Consider the following 21,560-nt stretch of genomic DNA (forward strand, 5'->3'; position numbering starts at 1 on the left):
GCGTGTAGGGACTATATAGAGTCTTATGTGTGTGTCCCCTATACTTAGCGTTGTGTCTTGTACATAGTAGGCACTTAGTAAAAGTTAGTGGAATTGGTTGTTTTTGAAACACCTGAATAGGTAAAACCTGGAGCTTCCTTTGGCTCAGTAACCTGAGTTGTCATTTGTCCACAGAAACTCCAACAAATCGCAGCAGGAACTCCTACTGGACTTGATGTGGTCCATCTGGCCAGAACTCCCAGCCTATGGCCGCAAGGCTGCCCAGTTTGTAGACCTGCTGGGATATTTCTCTTTGAAAACCCCACAGACTGAGAAAAAGGTAACATCATGACTCTAGACCTCAAGAAGACAAAACTCTGCTTCATTTCTCTTCTACTCAGGGTGGGGCATTGTTTTACTCTTTTGCTGAGGGCATTATATCTAATTCCTAGAAAGGAAGCCCATATTGAAGATCACTTTAACACATTTGATCATTTTTATATTATTGTAATATATATTAGTATAGTATTAAATGCTCCCAGCATTTTTTATGTAGAGGCTGTACGTGACAGATAGACCCAATCTTAGACTTTTAAGCACAGGTGTATGAAATAGGAGTGGCAGATAAGTTACATTAAGGTTACTTGGCATAGAGCAAGTAGAGCCAGTTCTTATCTTGTTTGAAAAAACGTATGCTTAGACACTTATAAATATTTCCCCACTGGTTACAATAGTTGGCTCATTGTTGCCCAGCTTTTCTGCAGGAACCAGAGATAATTCCCAGAGTAGAGACTAGAATGCTAAGGAGGCTCTCAAGCTAAACTTGTCATTAGGACCAGAAGGAATTGTTAACAAGTGAAATAACCAGGAATTAGCCCTACTTCCCTTAGTTCCCCTAGCACCAGGCCTGAAATACCTTAGAATTACTATTAGGCCAGCTCTGAGTGGGAAAAACAAAAAAGAGTTTTCTTCCATTTAGACTTTAGTTTGTATACTAGGATCATTTCTTAACTTGTGTTTCAGTTGAAAGAATATTCGCAGAAGGCTGTAGAAATTCTCCGAACCCAAAACCATATTCTTACCAATCATCCCAACTCCAACATCTACAAGTAAGTTTGTCTTGCTTCCTGCCTCTTGGGAGAGCAGTTTACGTGAAAGTATACTTAAAGTTTCCGCCAAATATTAGGGGGTGAAATAGTTGGTGGGCAGAGCTTAGACAACGGATCAGAGGCCCTTAATCTTAGGGAGATTTCAGACAACACAATAATAAATGAGATGAGTATATATTTATGTTAATAACAGCGAGGAAAGGTGTGTCACAATCATCATTTGGGCTTTGAATAGGCATTTTCTTTATTAAACCTTGAAGATTCCCAAGGAAAGTGAGATCTAGAGTTATCCTTTGAAATTTTGGAACTAGTCATGTCTTTAAGGAAGGGTGGGTTTGATTTACCACCAAATCTCATGTGAAATCTGACGTAGCTAGAAGAACCTCAGAACTTAGAATAGTTTTGGATTACTGTGAAGAAAGTAATTTAGATGTTAATGACAGTTACTGCATCATCACCATACAGTCAGATTTTGTATAAAATAGCATCAGTTCCTTGTGCCTAGAAAAGTGAAAGCAATTGGGTTTGCATCCCAGGAGATGTATCCTATAATAGTGCTTCTTTTCTATGGAAAGGCACTATCTTCTGAATTAGATTGGAAGTTTCTTCCTATGACATCCAGACCTTAGGAGAAGGAACTTCTCGTCTTCCTGTGTGCCCTTAGGAACACAGGGCTATGAACAGGGCTGTTGATTCAAGACATTTTTAATAATTCCTTTGAGAAGCTCAGCAATCCTAGAGATGATTTCCTCATGTCTGGCCTGGTTTCTTTCCTAGCACTCTGTCCGGTTTGGTGGAGTTTGATGGTTATTACCTAGAGAGTGATCCCTGCTTGGTGTGTAACAACCCGGAAGTGCCATTCTGTGTAAGTGATGGGCTCTACCACGGAGGACCCTATGGTGTTTGTTGTGTTCTTAGAAAGTGGTGACTGTAGAATAGGTTATTATTCCAATTCTCATAAGAAAATGGAAGGAATATGTACCCAGACTACAGAACACAGTTCATAACTTCTATTTTTGCAATGCTTATGGTTCATGATGAATTTTCCTTATAGCAGCTTTATGGGGTGGGTGATGCAAATATCCCCATTTGCAAATAAGGAAACTGAGGTATAGATGTGAAATGATTTACCCAAATTTACACAGCCAGTAAAAGCCTAGATTAGAACTCAAGTCTCCTATCTTCAAGTCTAGTGTTTGTTTCACTACCCCACAATACCTTTAATGAATTTGTAATCTGACATATTCATGGACTGTTTGGGAATAGCTTTAGGAGGAAACTGGGTCACCCATTATCGTCCTAATCGCCTCACATTCTCTATTTTTAGTATATCAAGCTCTCCTCCATCAAAGTGGATACCCGTTACACCACCACTCAGCAGGTAGTGAAGCTCATTGGCAGCCATACCATCAGCAAAGTGACAGTGAAGATTGGTGACCTGAAGCGCACCAAGATGGTGCGAACCATTAATCTATATTACAACAACCGAACAGTGCAGGCCATCGTGGAGCTGAAAAATAAGTATGAAGTTTCAGGTTTGGAAAGAGGCTGGGGGATGTGATAGGTCTGGGAGGCCCACTTAAAGGTTCTGACTTTGATTCCAGGGATCAACCCCCCTCCCCAACTCTTTTTTGAGCTTTCCAGCTGTTTTGACCAGGCAGTGAGAACTAGAGGGACATGGATGGCGTGCTCAGATCTTGAAAAAAGCAGGCCTCCCATTGTGGTTTGTCAAGGGCCAGCCTTCTACAAATTCCTATCCCTTGGAAGATATATCAGTAGATTCCTCTCCTCATTTCCTCTTGACTTTCTGTCTTTTAATGGTATATATGAAAACCCGATTTGGGAGGCGAATGATTTGTAGAACAGGTTGCCAAGAGGAATGGCCACTTTGTTGACTTCATGGAGCATTCTGCTCTCATTTCAACACTGTAGTTCTTTTGTACAACAGTAAGAGGTCTTCTCCCAGAATTTGTCCATTATAGATCGCTTCAATTTCTGCCTAAACTTTTCCTACTCTATCTCATGTCATGTAACACAGACTTGGGCATTCCTGCATCTATTTGAGTTTAGATTCAGGGCAGTGTAAGTTGAGTCAGGAGGAGCACAAATGAAAGAGTTGTGAGGAGAGGCAGGAGTTGTGGATTTTATGGAATTGGATGTTTTTCTGGTGAGGTATCAGGCTGTGGCTTAGGCCCAGAGCCCAGGAAGGTCCCACATTGTTAACAGTGAGCATGGCCTGGGAGGTGAGCTAACTTGAAAAGCCTCACAAAGAACCCAGGTTGGTTTGAGGAAGTTATCTAGTGACAGAGTTCCTCATTCCTACCTGAGCCTGCTCATATGGAAAGCACTGACTTTATAAAGGGATGTGCTGCCACCCTGCTTGTTGAGCTGCTGACAGTGATGGGCAGGAGGAGAAGAGAGGGTGGGTCACATTGCCTCAGAAGGATGTTCTTGGGAACCAGGCTCAGAGATATTTCCTTTAACTCTTGATACCAAAAGGCAACACTGGTGGCCTGAGGGCAGAAATTCACAGTTTTTTGAAGCTGTTGCTCAAGATAGCTGGTGTAATTTTCTGTTCTGTTGGGGAATGGGGTGGGCATGTGGGAGTGGTGGAGTTATTTTTTTTTTAATTGGGTTTATTTTTGATACTATTCTTGGCACTTGGCCTAGATTCCAGGCCATATTTCTCAGCTTCCCTAAAGCAGTTTAGCTATGGCCCTCCAAAGTGAGTGTCCTAATGGGGGCTGAGAGAAACAGTCAGTTGGGAGCAGTTACCTTCTTAGTATCATGGAACCTCAGAGGGTCATCTGGTCCCATCCATTGTATTAGATATACCTCTTGAGGTTTTCTGTTTCAGCGTCACTTACTTTGAGGTGTCGTATTTCTTTAGTGTCTGTGAGTGGTCAAGTGTCACATTCCTGTTGGTTTTCTTGGAAATTAACCTTGTAAATAAGTACAAGGTCTGTTATACACACACATCCCTTGACTGTCTCACCTTTTTCTCTGGGGTAAAGCTGTTAGTAAAATGAATGAATCAACTGTCTACTAATTCTTCCCCTTTAATTACTTATCTTGGAATAATTACCTAAGCACTTGTGAGTTTTTTCCCCTTGTCTCTTGATAGCACTAGAGGTGAGAGGTCTTGGTTTCCTTTGCTGCAGACCTTTAACCAGAACTCCTGTTCCCTAGGCCAGCTCGTTGGCACAAAGCCAAGAAGGTACAGTTGACCCCAGGGCAGACAGAGGTGAAGATTGACCTGCCATTGCCCATTGTGGCCTCTAATCTGATGATCGAGTTTGCAGACTTCTATGAAAACTACCAGGCTTCCACAGAGACCCTGCAATGCCCGCGATGCAGTGCCTCTGTTCCTGCTAACCCTGGGGTCTGTGGCAACTGTGGGGAGAATGTCTACCAGTGTCATAAATGCAGGTGAGAGAGACAGAGAGAGAGAGAGAATGTGTGTGTGTGTGTGTGTGTGTGTAGGAAGGGTCCATGGGACAGTGTAGAGTCTGGGTATATCCAGTGATTTGAACTCTTTCCTTAATGCCTGCCTTCAGATTTCAGGTTGTTGTCAGTTAGTGGGATTATGGGAACTCAGAGTGGGCCCAGCAGAAGACCAAAATGGTGTGCCTCAGTGGTATCAAACTCAGATAGAAATGAGGACCACCAAACCACGCATAAGTATCCCTGCAGGCTGCTTATTGATTTAGAAAACCTCATATTAACATTATCTAAGGTTTATTGCACATTTGTTTTGTTAAACATTTCCCAGTTCCATTTTAATGTGGTCTGGGCAGCAAATGCGGGCTGTGTGATTGACACCTCTGGTGTATTCCATCTCAGTCAAATTCACAAATATGTCGAGGATCTTCCATATTGCTGGAGTCATCTTTACCTTCTAATATCTGATAACTCATCATAGTGGTTGATATTAGAGTTTTGGAAAGTAGATCTGACATGATCCCTGATCTTGAGATTATCCCTCAAACCTCTGCTGCCCCTTTTATCTAATAACTGCCTTGACTTTCTAGGTCCATCAACTATGATGAAAAGGATCCCTTCTTATGCAATGCCTGTGGCTTCTGTAAATATGCTCGTTTTGACTTCATGCTTTATGCCAAGCCCTGCTGTGCTGTGGATCCCATTGAGAATGAAGAAGACCGAAAGAAGGTGAGGATAGGCCCAGACTAAGATCAGTAGTGCCATGTCGTCTTACTTTAGGTGCCGCTGTTGGGGTAAAGGATAATTAGCTTTGTGAGAAGGGGAGAGAGGGGGGAGAAGACTATCAAGGTTTTAAATTTTAATGGATTGAAACAAGTCAGAATAATGACCCATCTAGTTTGATTAGGATTTTTTAAGGGTGGCTTTCAGTAACACAAGAGGTACATCTCATATAGAAGATAACCTGAGGTTTGAAAATTCAGGAACTATATTCGGCCATGCATTTTCAGTAGGGGCACCCTTCTGCTATGTGGGAAGTATGAAACTCTTGACCCTCCCAACATTGGTTGCAATCATAAAGAATGTGTGATTGGATTGTGCAAGTTATGTGAACCCAAGGCCAGAAGGAAATCAAGTTAAGGCAGCAGAGAATAGAGAAACATACTAGAGTAATTTGGAGACGACATTTCAAGGAAGTGAAGATGTAGCTAAAAATATGGTGTTGGAGAATGGGGTTTACTGATCTATGATTTCTGGATCACAGATTATAATATAGGAATGACAGGCTCTTGGCCAAGCATAAAGTGCACTTGATTAGGATTGGTAAGACTGTATTTGCCTGGAGTCTTGTAAATCTAATCAGAAAGACTCTTAACTGAAAAGAAAGGGGCAGGAGAATAATGTCTAGGTATATCCACCAACTGAGGTACCACAGAGAATAACTGTGGGAAGGTTAACAGTGGAGATAGATGGAAGTTCATAGGGGGAAAAAAATGCATGAAAGGAACCAGTGATTAAATCCATGACCTCAGGTCTATATAGAAATGCAAAAAATGTAGGTAGCGGCAAAGATGAACTAGACATACTATTGCAAAAAGGCAAATTTGACCTCAGAAATATCACCATTATGTAGTGAGATGAGACCTGTGACTGAAGTGAGACATTGAAAAGAGATCTATTTCTTATTTGAAAGCACCAAGGAATAGTAAAAGAGGGGTGAGAGTAACAGTGTATATAATAATACTCATATAAAGAGGTGGACGCAAGACCAAGAAGGAGGAAACCTGGTAGAGAACATTTGAGTGTAGATCAACAGAAGCAGTATTGTCTTTGGAGGATACTATAGGCCAAATGGACAGAAGGGAAATAGATGAGTTAAAAGAAAAACAAAAACTAACAAACTTTAAACAGATTATAAGCCTGACTTAGAGGCAGGATATATTAGTAACTTCAATTATCCAGACATCTGTTGGAACTCTCTCTTTCAAAAATAGAGTGGTTAATAATTTCTTGAATTGCTTTAATGATTGGAATAGAAAAACATTTATTAAGCATTTGCTATGTGCCAACACTTTGCTAAGTGCTGGGGATACAGTCTCTTGCTCTCAAGAAGATTACTCTCTAATTGGGGGAGAAAACACATAAAGGATTCAGTTCATGGTAGTTGAAAAGATCAGGTGGTGCTTCAGTTTTGGCAGAGAAAGTGAGTCAGAAGGCAAGGCCCTGAAGATCTTAAAAATGGAGGAACCAACAGATGGAAAAATTCTATCTTGGATCTAATTCTCACCAAAAAACTGGATGTTGGTGTGGTAATGATAGGAACCTTGGGAGAAAATTACCGCTCTATCTTAGAATTTGGATTAGAGAAGAAAAGAGAATGTGGCTATAGTCTGTCATGTACCTTAGATTGTAGAGAAGCAAATTTCAGAGAGTTGAGAATAAAGACGGATAGTCCTGTTATGGCCTAAAATTTATGGGGGTAGTCAGTCCAAGATGGATAAGCACTTAAGAATGCAATTCTGAAGCCACAAAACAACTCCCAGTTACATCGAGGAGGAAAAAAGAAACTTTTATAAAGAGAACATTGTCAAGAATGGGTCATTCCAGAGGAATTTTCTTTCATTTTTTGACTGTCCTCCTTGCTGTTCCATGAAAAAGACCATCTCTTTTGATTCTGGATATTTGGACATTTCCTCTGGCTGCCCTTCATGCCAGGAATGCTCTTCTTCCTCATCTCTGTCTCCTGGCTTCCTTCTAAGTGTCAGCTAAAATCCCATCTCTTACAGAGATTTTCCAGCCCTTCTTAATTCTAGTGTCTTCTGTTAATTATATCCTAGTTATCCATTACCTGTACATATCTATTTGCTTCTTGTATCACCTGTTAGATTGTGAGCTCCTTAAGGTCAGGGATTTTTCTTTTGCCTTTCTGTAGTCCCAGCACATAGCACAGTTTCTGGCACACTGTAGGTGCTTAATGTTTATTGGTTGATTGACAGGACTGATGGACTGATAAATCTGGAAGATGCTCTACATATAGCTTATCTGAATTTTCGTGAAGCATCTGATAAAGTTTCTCATGTTATTTTAATGGAGAAGATGGGGGGACAGTAGCATTGGTGGATTTAGAACTGCTTGGATGACCAACCCTTAATTTATTCATGGTTTGAGGCAGTCTTGTGTGGAGGATTCCCCTGGAGGCCCCTAGTCTGTGCTTGACCTTGGACTGTTGAGCATTTATCAGTGGCTCTGGAAGACTTTCATGGCACACTTATGAGATTGACAGATGACACAAAGCTGGGAAGGAGAACTAACATACTCTAGGACAAAGTAAGAATTCAGGATTTTAGGTCTTGATATACCAAGGACATTGAATCAACTTTAATAAGTTGGAGTTTAATAGAGATAAATGCAAAGTCTTATACAGGATGGGTAAGTGGATTAATGGCCTAAAAACCTTTTCTGGCTGCCATGACTGTGGAAGCCAAGAAAGCAAATACCATTTCAGGTTTCACTCAAAGAGGTAATTTTACGTTCAGGCCAAGGGAGAGGGTGGTCCCATTATATATGCTCTATGTGGTCAGGTTAGATATGGTGTAGGGTGCTCATTTCTGGGCACCGTTTTAGGAAGAATGCCAATTAGTTGGAGAGTGTCCAGAGGCTGGCACCCAGGATGGCATAGTGCCTCTAGTTATGGCCACATGAGGCTTAGTTGAAGAAATGAGGGATATTTAGTCTGTAGAAGATAAGCCTCAGAGGGGAAATGATAGCTGTCTACTAGTGTGTTGGAAAAGCTGTGCTATGGAAGAGGGATTAGATTTGTTCTGCCTGGGCCTAGAGGACAAAGCTTAGGAGCATTAGGTGGAAATTGCCTTAAAGGCAGAATTAAACTTGATTTAAAGAAAAGCTTCCTCCCAATTAGAGCTTTCCAAGAATGGACTGATTTAGGAGGTAGTAGGGTTCCTCTCATCACTAGAGAGCTGTAACTAAAGTCTGGATGACCATTGATAGGTTTGATGACATCCTGTGAATTTGTGTGGAAAAGTTAGACTAGTTCTAACCCAGTCTCTTGTCTCCTCTTATCCCTAGGCTGTGACCAACATCAACACCCTCCTGGATAAAGCTGACCGAGTGTATCACCAGCTAATGGGACACAGGCCGCAGCTGGAAAATCTGCTTTGCAAAGTGAATGAGGCAGCCCCTGAAAAGCCTCAGGTAATGCCCAGCTAAGTTCAGAGGCGTTATAGGGAGGGAAGTGGGGAGGGTTGACGCGTATGCTAAGAGCTCCCAGATTGTATGTTCACAAGGCGGAGAATACTGCTGACTTAACTTCCCTTTCTGGGTTCTAGGATGATTCAGGTAGTGCTGGGGGGATCAGCTCCACGTCAGCCAGTGTAAATCGCTACATCCTACAGTTGGCTCAAGAGTACTGCGGGGACTGTAAGAACTCTTTTGACGAACTCTCCAAGATCATACAGGTAGGAAAACCTAACACCGATGGTATTTAAGCATCCCAGCAGCCCTTCGTGAACCCAAACCCTGGTGTTGCCCTAGACCAAACCATTTAGAAGGATTAGCTCCGGAATACTTGCTCTCCTGTGAGATGACCTTTACCCCCTAGCTTTAGGAGGTGGGGTGTCTCTGCCAGGGAGTGGAGTGAGCACATTGAGGAAGGTAGGTAGTCTGGGGCAGGATGCTTCATGTGGAGTCGGAGGACTGAGGTTCGAATCCTAACTGGAGAGTTTCAAGGGGCTTCAGTGGCTCTCAAGGCCAGTCCTGGCCTGTCCCCAGACAACACCATGAGCAGGTCTCTCCTCCCAGGGCCTCAGTTTCCTTATACTTAAAAATGAAAAAAAATTAAAAGAAAAAATGAGAGAGTGAAACCAAATACAGCTGAGGTCCAGCTCTAATTGATAATCCTTAGAAATCAAGTGTGATGGGGGGGGGTGTCACAGAGATCATATGTTTGAGCACAGAGATTGGTATCCTTCTAGAGCTCTTGGCTTGTCAGTGCCTGCTCCCTAAGCTGGATGGAGCAGCTCACAGTTCATGCATTGGAACACTATTTGCCTAGAGTCTTGTAAATCTCACTGTGTAGACATTCACAAGGGTGGGCCCTGAGTGAGGCCACAGAGTTCAGCTTGTGCCACCTTTGTCATCTCTGCCTTTGTTCCGGCACCTTAGCTTTTCTGTTTGTAAAATCCATCTGTGCCAACAGAACTGGTAATGTAGAAGACATGGATGAATTCTTAGTTATCCAAATCAACAGGGAAGTAGCATAGACCAGTAGATAAAGAGATGGCCTGAGATCCAGGACCACCTGGATTCAAGTCCTGTCTTTGACCCATCCTGTTTGTGTCCTGTATCATGCAGGCTCTCCTTCTTTCCCCAGTTTAGTGTGAGCGTCCCTGGGTTCCACCCCTCAGAACTTGGCTGCTTCCCAGTGTGGACAAGGGCCAGATGTGTTATGGGGAGGGGAAGACCCTCCAGCCAAGCATGTCTGATTGGTTTTCCACCTCTGATGCCCCAGGCAGCAAGACGCCAGTTAGTGAGGCCAGCTGGGAAGCATCTAGCATGAAAGGCTGCAGGAATAAGAAATTCTAGAAAAGGGAAGCAGTGCCACCCAGGAGGGGGTGTGCCTGGAGCAGACAGCTTGTTGCTAGAAATGCTAGACTCCTGCACACACACCCTTCCTCCTCTCCCTCCGCCCCCAATCAAGTTTTTTCAAACTGCTGTTATTTACCCCAAACACTCTAACTGTGTCTTGAGACAGCTTAGGACAACTCTATCCTCCTGCATGGGAAGGCTCTTCACCAGGGAGGCAGAATTAAGAGGCCATTCCCAGCACCAATGCAAAGTTATAATAAACAGCATAATAACATTGGGGAGATGCTGGGAAGGGATGGAAACATTTTTTAGAAGTTAGCTAATCCTTTCGAGGAAAAAGTTTGTTTGCTCCCCTTCTTAGGATGCAGCTGCCAGGCAGGGGAGGAGTTATGCTTAGAGCAGAGGTAGCCTGTCACACTCCAGGTGATCCCCCCTCCCGCCCCCTCTGGAAACTAGAGGGTTTTCTGGGCTGTCACAAACATATTAACAGCCAAGTTTTTCCAGCACCTTACCGGTGCTCTGAGTTATCAGATCCAAGGACTGAAGCCCCTGAAATAGGAGGCCTGGCTAGAGAAAGGCTTCTCAGTTTAGATTTTGAGGTGAATTCCTCTCTGGTGTTATAGTAATTGACTCCTTCTTTCTTCACTCTCCTTTTGACCCCAGAAAGTCTTTGCTTCACGGAAGGAGCTCCTAGAGTATGATTTGCAGCAGAGGGAGGCAGCCACCAAGTCATCAAGGACGACAGTGCAGCCGACATTCACTGCCAGCCAGTACCGAGCCTTATCGGTCCTAGGCTGTGGCCACACCTCCTCCACCAAGTGCTATGGATGTGCCTCCGCAGTCACAGAACACTGCATCACGCTGCTCCGGGCCCTGGCCACAAACCCGGCCTTGCGCCATATCCTTGTCTCACAGGGCCTCATCCGGGAGCTCTTTGATTACAATCTGCGCCGGGGAGCTGCCTCCATGCGGGAGGAAGTCCGCCAACTCATGTGTCTCCTCACCAGGTATGACCCAGCTTATCCTCTTTCTCTTGGGTCTGTTTTGGAGACAGTCATGCTAGCTGTGCAGGAAACACAAAATGGCTGTTTAATGCAGAACATTGCACAGGGCTATGGTCTGGAGTTCAGGTTTGGATTGCATGTAGTCCCTGCTATCATGGAGCTCACAGATTAGTAAGAGAAAACAGAACTATTATGTATACTGTTGTGGGACAAAGGCTTTAGCAAGGTATAAAACAAAGCACTTTTTGAGTGGGCAAGGGGGGGCCCCACTGGGAACCAGGAAAGACTCTGAAGAGAAAATGGCATTTGAGTTGAACTTGAGTGGAAAATAGATTTATCATAGAGATTGACAAGTGGATGAGGTACTTAGGAAAGAATGGTTAAGCGACCTTTGGGAGCTTCTCAGTCTTCTTGATTTGCTACCTTTGAGCAATAGTTTGGTAGAACTAGGTATCCCCAGTGTCTTGTATCTACTAGGTGGGGGTGTATGGTTGTTCAAGAGGACCAGCACCTCTGATGGGAGGGCTGCTGAGCCCTTTGCAAGGCTGCTCATCCACTGTGGGTGTCCACGCAATCCACCCTACTGTCTCCTGTGACTCCAGGAAGTTATGGCGTGTGCAATGGCCATACCCCACTAGAACTTAACCCACTTAGCAGATGGGTTAAATGAGGTTGAGGGTAACCAGCAGGCCTCAAACCTGTTAGTGAGTTAGGGGGGTGTCTGCCCTAAGCATGTGAAGACTTCTCCCAGTAAAATTGGTGGATGAGAACAATTTGTTCCAGTGGCCATGAAGGTGGCAGAAGCAGGTGCTGTGGAGTGATCTGAGCTTAGTCATATGTCAAAGGTGCCATGGTCGTTCACCGCATCCCAGGCCATGGCCATTCATCTTGACTTTTGTCTTGTCACTGGACATCAGTGACTCAGGAAGAGAGAGCAAGGCTGCCTCACTTAAATCCGATTCACCTGCAAGTCAAGACATCATCTGTGATGTCATTGGTCGTCTTTGAAGATGAAACATCAACAATACCTATTGGGTTGTTAAGCATGCTTGTCAGTTGGAGTTGTTGTCAAGATGAGTCCTGAGAAGAGATTTGAAGAGGAAATAGTAGTTGAACTGAGAGACCTCTTTGCAGATGTGCCCTAGAAAGGCAGAGAGAGGTCAGGCGAAGGGAAGATGCGTTGTTCGTGGGAAGCTGAGGTGTAAGGCATGGGTGTGCTCTGTGAGCGTGCAGCCCTGTTGGTGCTAGTGCTGCTGTTCTCTCGATGGAGGAGGAGCGGTGTCCAGGAGAGTGCCATCCTAGGTTCCTTCTCATAGTATCTTGTTGCTTCAGTCACCAGAGTTCTGGGAAAGCCTCTCGGTAGAGATTGAAGCCTCTGTAGTTAGGGAAGTTAAGCCCATTGTACCTGGGCTGCCCCTAAACAGGGAGAATCACAGCCAATAGTGAGTCTAATAACTGTCTGTTTCTTGCTCTTCTTAGGGATAATCCAGAAGCAACTCAACAAATGAACGACCTGATCATTGGCAAGGTCTCGGCAGCTCTGAAAGGCCATTGGGCCAACCCTGATCTGGTAAGGGAACTTTCCTCTCCTCATCACTCCTCTGTCCCCCCAAGTGTCAGCTCACACGCCCTGACACCCATTCTTCTTCCATCCCACTCCACCAGTTTCATTAGGAGCCCTCTTGCTCCAGTTAGTTGCCCATGCTAAGGCCAACCTTGGTACTGATCAGTGGCACATCAGCACCTCGGCCAGTGGGTGTGTAGGCATTTGCTCCTCCTCTCTTCTGTTGCTCTTAGTATCTCTGCTATGAAAGGAAGCACAGGGTAATAAAAGAACACAGGTCTTGGAGTCAGGACACTTTCAGATCCTGATAGTGACATTTCACCAGCTGTGTGATCATGGGCGAGCCATTTACCCTTCTCTGCCAGGGTTGTGATGAGGAAAGTGCTTTGTAAGTGTGAGTGTTCATCATTGTTGTAACTCAAAGATATTCTTCTAGGCTATCCCACCCCAGCTTCGTCACAGAAGTTGTGAGTTGTGAGAATTAAAGCCTTGAGATGCCTGTCAGAGTTGAAAGGTCACAGGCAGACTCCTGGCCCATCTGGACCTTTCTCTTCCCCTTGATCTTGCAGGCAAGCAGCCTTCAATATGAAATGCTCTTACTGACAGACTCCATCTCGAAGGAGGATAGCTGCTGGGAACTTCGCTTGCGCTGTGGTGAGTCCAGGACGTTGGGGATCGGGAATGGGCACTTCAGGACCAGGGGTTTGCAGGGCAGAGGCTCCAGAGAAACCAGATCTGCTAGGATGTGGAGCACTCCCTGGGCAGAGGTAGTGACTCAGGGTCTCTGCCTCCTCCATGCCAGCTCTCAGTCTTTTCCTCATGGCCGTAAACATCAAAACGCCTGTTGTCGTGGAGAATATTACCCTCATGTGCCTCCGGATCCTGCAGAAGCTGATCAAACCACCTGCTCCAACCAGCAAGAAAAACAAGGTATTTCACAAGTTCTCAGTGGATGCAAAGCCAGCCGGAGGTGCCAGGCTCTAGTCGCTGCTACTCCTTGGGGTTGCCCAATAACCAGAACAGGCCTGCCACCTCTCACTGTCTTGCTGTGTCTCCCATGGAGAAAGGGAGTGTTTAAAATCTAGCCCTAGGACAAACAACTCAGAGATTTTCATGGGCCTTCTGCCCCAAACTTCCCCTTAGGTGGGTTTTTTTCCCCCCTTTGCCCACTGGGGCTTTTGAGGCACAGACATTTGACTAACCAGAGCTCTTCTGGTGGGTGGCAGTTCTTTGAAATTCATTAAAGTTCAAAAGCTATCTGTTTTCTGAAACTGTTTAAACACCCTCAGATTAGGCATGGTACAGATCAGTGGAGCATCTGTAGCAAGTGCCTCCCAGACCTGACTTGGTCTTTCATTCTTTCTTGGTTGGACATGTTATTAAAGCTGAAGTGACACAGACCTCTGGGGGCTGGGGCTGTTGAGGAAGGTAGTAGGATGATTCTGGGAGTTTTGAAGGCAAGTGCAGACGAGATAGGCTTAAGCAAACTAAAGTGGAAGGACAACTGATGAGAGAATTCAGAGAGTTGAAAGGGAGGAGCTTAGAACCATCACAGGACTGGCAGGTTGAGTATTTTTATCATAAGATTCTCAGGGTTAGACGGTACCTTCAAGGTCGAAAGCATGCCCTGAAGCCTTCCCTCAGCCATGCATCTGACAAGTGCTCAACTCCACCTGTCCCGCCCCTAACACTGTGCTGACCTCCAGTCCTACATCTCCACTGTCTTTGAGACATCTGGAGCTGGATGTCCAGTAGACATCTTAAACTCGGCATGTCCAGAACAGAAGTCATCATCTTTCCCCCTAGACACCCCACCCCTCCTACCTTCCCTACTACTGTAGAGGACTACACCATTCTCCTGCTCCCTCAGGTTCACAGCCTAGGAGTCATCCTGGACTCTGGACTTTTTACTCTCACTCTCTATATCCAACTTTTGCCAAGGCCTGTCGATTTCACCTTTGCACCATCCTTATCTCCTCTGACACTGCTGCCACCCTGATGCAGACTTTTCCTCACCTCATGTCTAGACTGTTGTAGTGGCCTGCTGGGCTCACCACGTCTCTGCCCACTCCAGTCCATCAGACACTGAAGTGATTTTCCTAAAGTACAGGTCTAACCATGTCACCCCCACTACTCAGTAAACTCCAGTGGTTCCCTATTGCCTTTAGCAACAAATACAAAATCCTCTATGGCTTTTAAAACCCTTCATAGTTGGGCCTCTTCCAACCTTTCCAGTCTCATGCTTTTCTTCCCTCTGTGTACTCTTCATTAGGAAGAGAGGGAAGGAGTAAGCATTTCTGTAATGTCTACTATGTGCCAGGCACTGTACTAAGGGCTTTATAAATACTGTCTCATTTGATCCTCACAACAATCCTGGGAGGTAGGTGCTGTTATCACCTCCATCTTACAGATGAGGAAACTGAGGCAGGAAGAGGTTAAGTAACTTGCCCATGGTCACGCAGCTCATAATTTGAACTCAGGTCTTCCTGAGTCCAGGCACAGTGCTCAATCCTCTGTACCACCTAACTGACACCAGTTTCTTTGCCACTCCAGAGATGTTTTCATTGTCTGCCATTTAGAGTACTCTTCCTCCTCATCTCTACCTCTGCCAAAATCTCATCTTGTGCAAGAAATCCTTCCCAGTCTCTCTTAATGCTAGTACCTTCCCTCTGAGAATACTCACAATGAGGCAGCAAGGTGGTGCAGTAGATAGAGTGCTGGGCCTGGACTTAGGAAGACTCCTGCCTGCCTCGGTTTCTTCTCTTGTAAAATGGGGGTCATAATAGCACCTATCTCCCAGGATTGTTGTGGAATAACGTTTGTTATAACGGATCTTAAAGCACTATTGAAATGCCAGTGGTTATTCTGTCTGTATTTTGTATAATACATAGTTGTTTGTGTGTTGTCTCCCCATTAGACTGGGAGCTCCTTGAGGGCAGGGATTGTTTTTGCCTATTTTTGTATCCTTAGCACAGTGCTTGGCACATAGTAGATACTCACTAAATGCTTGTTGACAACTCACTGACTGACTTTGCTTGAAAACCTCCTGGGAGGGATCTGATCTCTAGGATAGTTTGCTTAAATTACATGAAGGCCCGGCCATTGTCTTCCAGATGAAGCCAGGGTCTGGAAATAAACAGGAGTAGGTGGGTCAGAATTAAGGGCGGCCATGTTAGGCCTCTGTATGTGACATTTCTAAGCTTTAAGACTTGAGACAGTGCAAGGGGAAAAATTCACTCCCTGAACTGATTCTAGTATCTAGTTGAAGACTTGGGCATTGAGGAAGTTTATATTCAGAGTTAGGCAAGTAGGGGAGAATGAGCTCCAAGATGCAAAACAAAGGGAAAATTTATGATCAAGACTAGAAGGTACTACAGCTGTGCTTGAGTATTTCCATGATTTCCTTTCAAGAACCAGTTGTAGCCATTCCAGTAAGTAAACAGCATCTTATACTACGCCGTCATGAGTGGGAACCCTAACTTAATTCTGGAACTGTTGATGCTAAGGAGGATTATCAGGGGAGCTCATCAACACAAGTATGGCTGCTCTGGCCCTTCTTCCCTTGAGAGTCTCAGGTTTGTTGGCAAGCTCTCATCTTGTCTCCCTCTCCCCTAGGACGTTCCTGTTGAAGCTCTCACCACAGTTAAGCCATACTGCAATGAGATCCATGCTCAGGCTCAGCTGTGGCTCAAGCGAGACCCGAAAGCATCCTATGAGGCCTGGAAGAAATGCCTTCCCACTAGAGGTGCGCCTTTCCCTTTACAAAGCTTAGGGGTGGGAGGAAGGGAAAAAAATGCTTGGAAATTGAAAAAAAAAATTAAATTGGAAAAAATAGAAAAGAGTATTTATAAAACAAAGAGACAGAAGGAAGGGGATGCAAATAGAGTGATTTTATTCCTCCCATGTTAAACTTAACATGTGATTTTGAAAAACAAACTATATGTAACAGAAGGTCACAATTTTTTATTCAGTCTCTTTTTTGTTCTTCCTTGTATGTTGGAATGTTGGTGTTTATTGATAAAGTCATAATACCAATACATTTCTTTCTTAATTTTGAAAGAAAAAAGATGTTGGCAACCACGGCAGAGCCTGAATCCAATGGCAATTCATGTTTGTATGATGCTTTAAGATGTAGAAGGCATTTAACCATTCAGTTAGCAAGCGTTTATTAAGTGCTTACTATGTACCTGGTACTAAGTTAAATGATAGGGGTACAAAGAAAGATTAAAATGGTCCCTGCTTTGGAGGAGCTCCCAGTCTAATTGAGGAAGACTTAACCCAGAAAACTGACAGACTTGTGGTTACTTACCCCCGCCCCTTTTGTTCCAACTGCCTTGTTTTCCTCATTCTTCCTTCCACATTCCAGGGATGGATTCCAATGGGAAATCCTCTACTAGGTTGGAGCTTCGGCAGCTCTACTTGACGGAGAAGTATGTGTGGAGGTGGAAACAGTACATGAGCCGTCGGGGGAAGAGGACCTCCCCATTGGATCTCAAATTGGGTCACAACAACTGGCTTCGGCAGGTGAAGGAGCGTCTTTCCTGAGATGATACCACTTAGCCAGAGCCCTTGGATGCGCAGACGGGCTGAGCCACTATTAGGCTTTTTAGAGATGTCCTCTGCCCCCCTTCTTGCTGTTGCCGCTTTTACTCTTTCTCCTGTGTCTTTGCCTGCCTGTGCCTTTCTGATCAGGATCCAGTAGGGTTTAATGTTGCTGTTAACAAGATGGTGGTTGGCCTGGGCAGAGCAGAATCTCTCTTTCCTTCCTCTCTCTTGCCCACTTACCAACCTTGGTAGTCTCTGTTCTCTGCTGACTTCACCTCTCCTACTCATTTGGCTGAACTTCAGAACCCAAAGCATACTCCCTCCTTCTCCTGTTCTCCTTTACCATTCCTCCATCCTTCTGTCCTCCACCCGTCGTGCCTCTCTCCTGCCTCTCAGCCTCTGTCCTACCTCTCAGCCCCTCTCCACTCTCCTACCCTCTCTTCTCTGTCCTTTTGTCCTACCTCTCCTCTTTCGCTCCTCCCCGTCTTGCTCCTTTCTTTCTAATCTCTTCCATTCTGCATCCCTCTCTTCTTTCTCCTCTTTCTTCCCCAGTTCCTTCCCTCCACAGCATTTCAAAGAAGCATACAAATAACACATTAGAACCAAATAGCCCATGCTGTGAGGAAAGTTCCATTAAATGAAGACTTCAGCAGAAAGCTAATTGTTTCTTCTAAAACAAAGGTTCTCTTAAGAGCTTTCTAAGGAAACTACCTTTAAAATAATCTGTATTAAAATTCAGGCATCTTACTGTCTTGCAAACTAATTAACAAAGATCTTAGTAAAAAGGCTACTTGACGCTACCAGGCAAGAAGCACATGTAGCCAGCTGCTTCTGGTTCATTTGCTCCCTTATGCCTCCTTTCCTTTTCGTTTGGAGTTTTGAGGCTCCTGTGTCAATTTCAGGCTTACCCTTCCCCAAGGATTTCTCCATGGGATGGAGTAGTTGGCAGGGTTAGTCCTGGGGAAGTGGATTGACCTGCAGCTCGGGAGGGGGGGAGCTACAGCCAAGTCCAGCTAGTGACGTCCTGCCTCCCTTGTGCTCTTTCAGGTGCTGTTCACTCCAGCGACCCAAGCAGCCCGTCAGGCAGCCTGCACCATTGTGGAGGCTCTGGCCACCATTCCCAGCCGTAAACAGCAGGTCCTCGACCTCCTCACCAGGTACCATGGAGGGCTGGGTAGGGGCTCTGAGAGCCCATGCTTCTCTGGCTTTCCATCTTCTTTGCCTTGGAGGGCATCAGGGCTCCCAAGGAATTCCTGAGAGTCCCATATAGGCTGAATTCTGCTAGCTAAATTCTGGCCCTGCTGGGTTCTTTTGTGCTTTAGAATATTAGTGCAAGTGGTTTGTTGCACTTGGGTATTGGCTGCTTATCGTCATTTCTGCCTACATGTTTGGACCTATTTCAGTTGCCCAGTTACAATTTCTTTGTGTCCCTGTACCAGTTACCTGGACGAGTTGAGTATTGCTGGAGAGTGTGCAGCTGAGTACTTGGCACTCTACCAGAAGCTAATCAAACCAGCACACTGGAAGGTCTACCTGGCAGCTCGGGGAGTCCTGCCCTATGTTGGCAACCTCATCACCAAGGTATTTCACATCTCCTTTAATTCTTCTCATTTTCAGATTAATTATTTTGCCTCTCTGGGACTCAGTTTCTTCATCTGTAAAATTCAAGGGGTTAGACAAAATGATATTAAGATTTCTTCCAGATCTATTGAGCTATGACACTGACATTCCTTAGGTATCACACAAGGTTCAAGACATGACGTTTGTCCTAGAGGAAAAAGGTAGTACATAGCCTTCTGCCTTAAGACACCTGAGACTTCCTCTGACCATTAGATACTCTCCTATTCCTGGCTTTGTCGGTCTCCCAGTGGTGGGGTTGGGGAGGTTCTGGTCTTACTATCCTTGAGGCAGCTCTTCTGAGGCTCACACCTGGCTGTGATGTGAGTGACAGAAGCTTCATGCTGTGTGCAAGAGAGGGCCCTCCCTCACTAAAGTGCTTGTCACCCAGGCCTCCTTTACATGCCTTCAGATGTGGTTCTACTGTCTCAAGCTGGGATTTGTAATTTGTCCTGGCGTTTTCCTTTTCTCTCAGAAAGCTGGGAGAATCTCAGGGCCCTACATCACAGTTGAACTAGCCTCTCAGAGTGTTGGCTTCAAAGGCCTATTAACTGTCCCTAGGTTCTAGAAGGGACCTTTCAGGGATAGTGAAATGAAGAGGTTAACCATCTTGGATCAGTAAAAACTGAGGTATAGGTGTTGATGTAAGTGTCCTGATTGGCACTGTAGATCTCAGGGAAGGGGGATGGTGGTGACATATGTTACGATGTTACATTGACCATTCCTGTTGTCCTTTCTAGGAGATAGCCCGTTTGCTGGCCCTGGAGGAGGCTACGCTGAGCACTGACTTACAGCAGGGATATGCTCTCAAGAGCCTCACAGGTATAATTAGCGCACAGCTCTTCTAATGGGGCATCCTTTGCTATTGAAATAGAAACATGTATTTGGAGCCAAAGTACCTCTATCTGTGTGAGTTCGGGTGCTGGCTCCCTGTTCCTTACCTTATCGTCTGCAACATGAACAGGTTTATGGTCTTAAGTCTCTCTTTGATACTGGCTTTGAAATGTTGAGTTTGTTTGTCTGCCAGAGTACCTACAGCTCTCTCCTGTGTCCCTCCAGGCCTCCTTTCCTCCTTTGTTGAAGTGGAGTCCATTAAGCGGCACTTCAAAAGCCGCCTGGTGGGCACTGTGTTAAATGGCTACCTGTGTCTGCGTAAGCTGGTAGTGCAGAGGACCAAGCTGATTGATGAGACCCAGGATATGCTGCTGGAGATGCTGGAGGACATGACCACAGGTAGAGCTACCCTGAGGCCTGGAGCCTCAGCCCCTTTCCTACTTTGTTGGCCCAGGATATCCCCAAGTTCCACAGAGATGGAAGTAACAATGAATAGTCAGGGTCTGCACATTTGGGCACTGCGCGAAGGGAGCACTGAAAGGGAAGGCAGGTATATATTAGACATGAAGGAGTTTGCAGCCTGGTTGGGGCATTGGACATCACCACAGGTAGCCATCATACATGTTGTTAGGTGGTCATTAAGAGGCAGAAAAACAAATATTGGTCTGAGGACTTAGGTCATCATCAACCTGGGTGGGATCAAGGAGACTGTATCCTCAGTTTCCCAAAGTTCAAAGAGAGAAATTCCTTTTTGGGGACAGTACCAACTCTTGAAGTTGTAAAATTTCAATCCCAGAATTAGATTTTTCTCGCATTCCGTCAGTCATGTTGGGGCTCTTGTGTTTGAGACGTTATCAGCTGAATCCTTCCATTTGAAGCTCCTCATTTTGCTGGTACCCCAAATCTTATCCTCATGTGGTCTAGTAACCTTTCAGCCTATGCTGTGAGTAACAAGGCAGATCAGTTTCTTTTGATTTGGTAGCTTGGGATGTCGCAGGAAGACTCTGAGGGAAGCTTCTTCCAAACTGACTGGTCCTTTTGATTCTGGCAGGCACAGAATCAGAAACAAAGGCCTTCATGGCAGTGTGCATTGAAACAGCCAAGCGGTACAATCTGGATGACTATCGGACTCCCGTCTTCATCTTTGAGAGGCTCTGCAGTATCATCTATCCTGTAAGTGAACGGCTGCTCATTGGAGGCCTCGTGCAGGGCACGTTAGCAGCAAAGGAGGAGAGGTTGGAGTTGGGGTGGGGGGTGGGGGGGAATGACCTTATGGCTGCCCAAGAATCTTCGTTTAGTTATCATTTAGCATCCCATGACATAAAAATGGCAATAAATCCATTCTTCTATTAATTTTGATGTGAACAAATTTTCTATAATGTGAAACTCCGTGCATTACTTCCCTCCCCAACCCCCCAAAGAAAATTCCTGGTATTAATTACATATATATTAGTCAATCCTTAAAGGCCCTGATCTGCTAGTATTCCTCCACCCAGTAGGTTCTGAAAGCAATATTGATTTGGAGTGGTCTGTATGAAGGAGTCTCCGTATTTCTCCTTTTTCTTCTTTACTTTTGTGTTACATTTTCCCCAAACTGGGGTACATCAGTTCAGTATGCACTTCCTGGGCTCCAGGCCCTATGCCAGGCTCTAGGGGTACAAAAACTGACACAAAACAGTGCCTGTTCTTCTCAAAAAGCATTCTGTCGGGAGGAAGAGCATAGACCTAGGGTAGTAAGTATAGAATATGCACCAACTAAGTACAAAATAATCTAGGGGTTACCAAGAAATAAAGCACTCCAGAAGGGTCTCTTGGAGCAGGTGGCATGTGAACAGAGCCTGAAGGAAACCAGGGTCTCCACTG

At 45.0% G+C, this 21,560-nt stretch overlaps 1 protein-coding gene across 5 annotated transcripts in view; it reads left to right on the forward strand.

Moving 5' to 3' along the window:
* LOC114028481 (E3 ubiquitin-protein ligase UBR4) overlaps positions 1–21,560 on the forward strand; it is a 147,511-nt gene that overhangs the window by 86,855 nt on the left and 39,096 nt on the right. For all 5 annotated transcript variants that reach the window (XM_027842733.1, XM_027842730.1, XM_027842731.1 and 2 more), the window contains 19 exons: positions 175–319; positions 1,003–1,088; positions 1,866–1,953; positions 2,416–2,609; positions 4,278–4,517; positions 5,120–5,258; positions 8,616–8,741; positions 8,876–9,004; positions 10,797–11,140; positions 12,617–12,707; positions 13,271–13,355; positions 13,504–13,631; positions 16,317–16,446; positions 17,068–17,225; positions 18,294–18,403; positions 18,686–18,827; positions 19,604–19,685; positions 19,923–20,096; positions 20,749–20,870. In XM_027842733.1, coding sequence (XP_027698534.1) covers positions 175–319; positions 1,003–1,088; positions 1,866–1,953; positions 2,416–2,609; positions 4,278–4,517; positions 5,120–5,258; positions 8,616–8,741; positions 8,876–9,004; positions 10,797–11,140; positions 12,617–12,707; positions 13,271–13,355; positions 13,504–13,631; positions 16,317–16,446; positions 17,068–17,225; positions 18,294–18,403; positions 18,686–18,827; positions 19,604–19,685; positions 19,923–20,096; positions 20,749–20,870 — 2,713 coding nt within the window. The remainder of the gene's footprint in view (positions 1–174; positions 320–1,002; positions 1,089–1,865; positions 1,954–2,415; positions 2,610–4,277; positions 4,518–5,119; positions 5,259–8,615; positions 8,742–8,875; positions 9,005–10,796; positions 11,141–12,616; positions 12,708–13,270; positions 13,356–13,503; positions 13,632–16,316; positions 16,447–17,067; positions 17,226–18,293; positions 18,404–18,685; positions 18,828–19,603; positions 19,686–19,922; positions 20,097–20,748; positions 20,871–21,560) is intronic.

This window comes from Vombatus ursinus, unplaced genomic scaffold, assembly GCF_900497805.2.
Source record: "Vombatus ursinus unplaced genomic scaffold, bare-nosed wombat genome assembly UNPS02014884.1, whole genome shotgun sequence".
Taxonomy (NCBI): Eukaryota; Metazoa; Chordata; class Mammalia; order Diprotodontia; family Vombatidae; genus Vombatus; species Vombatus ursinus.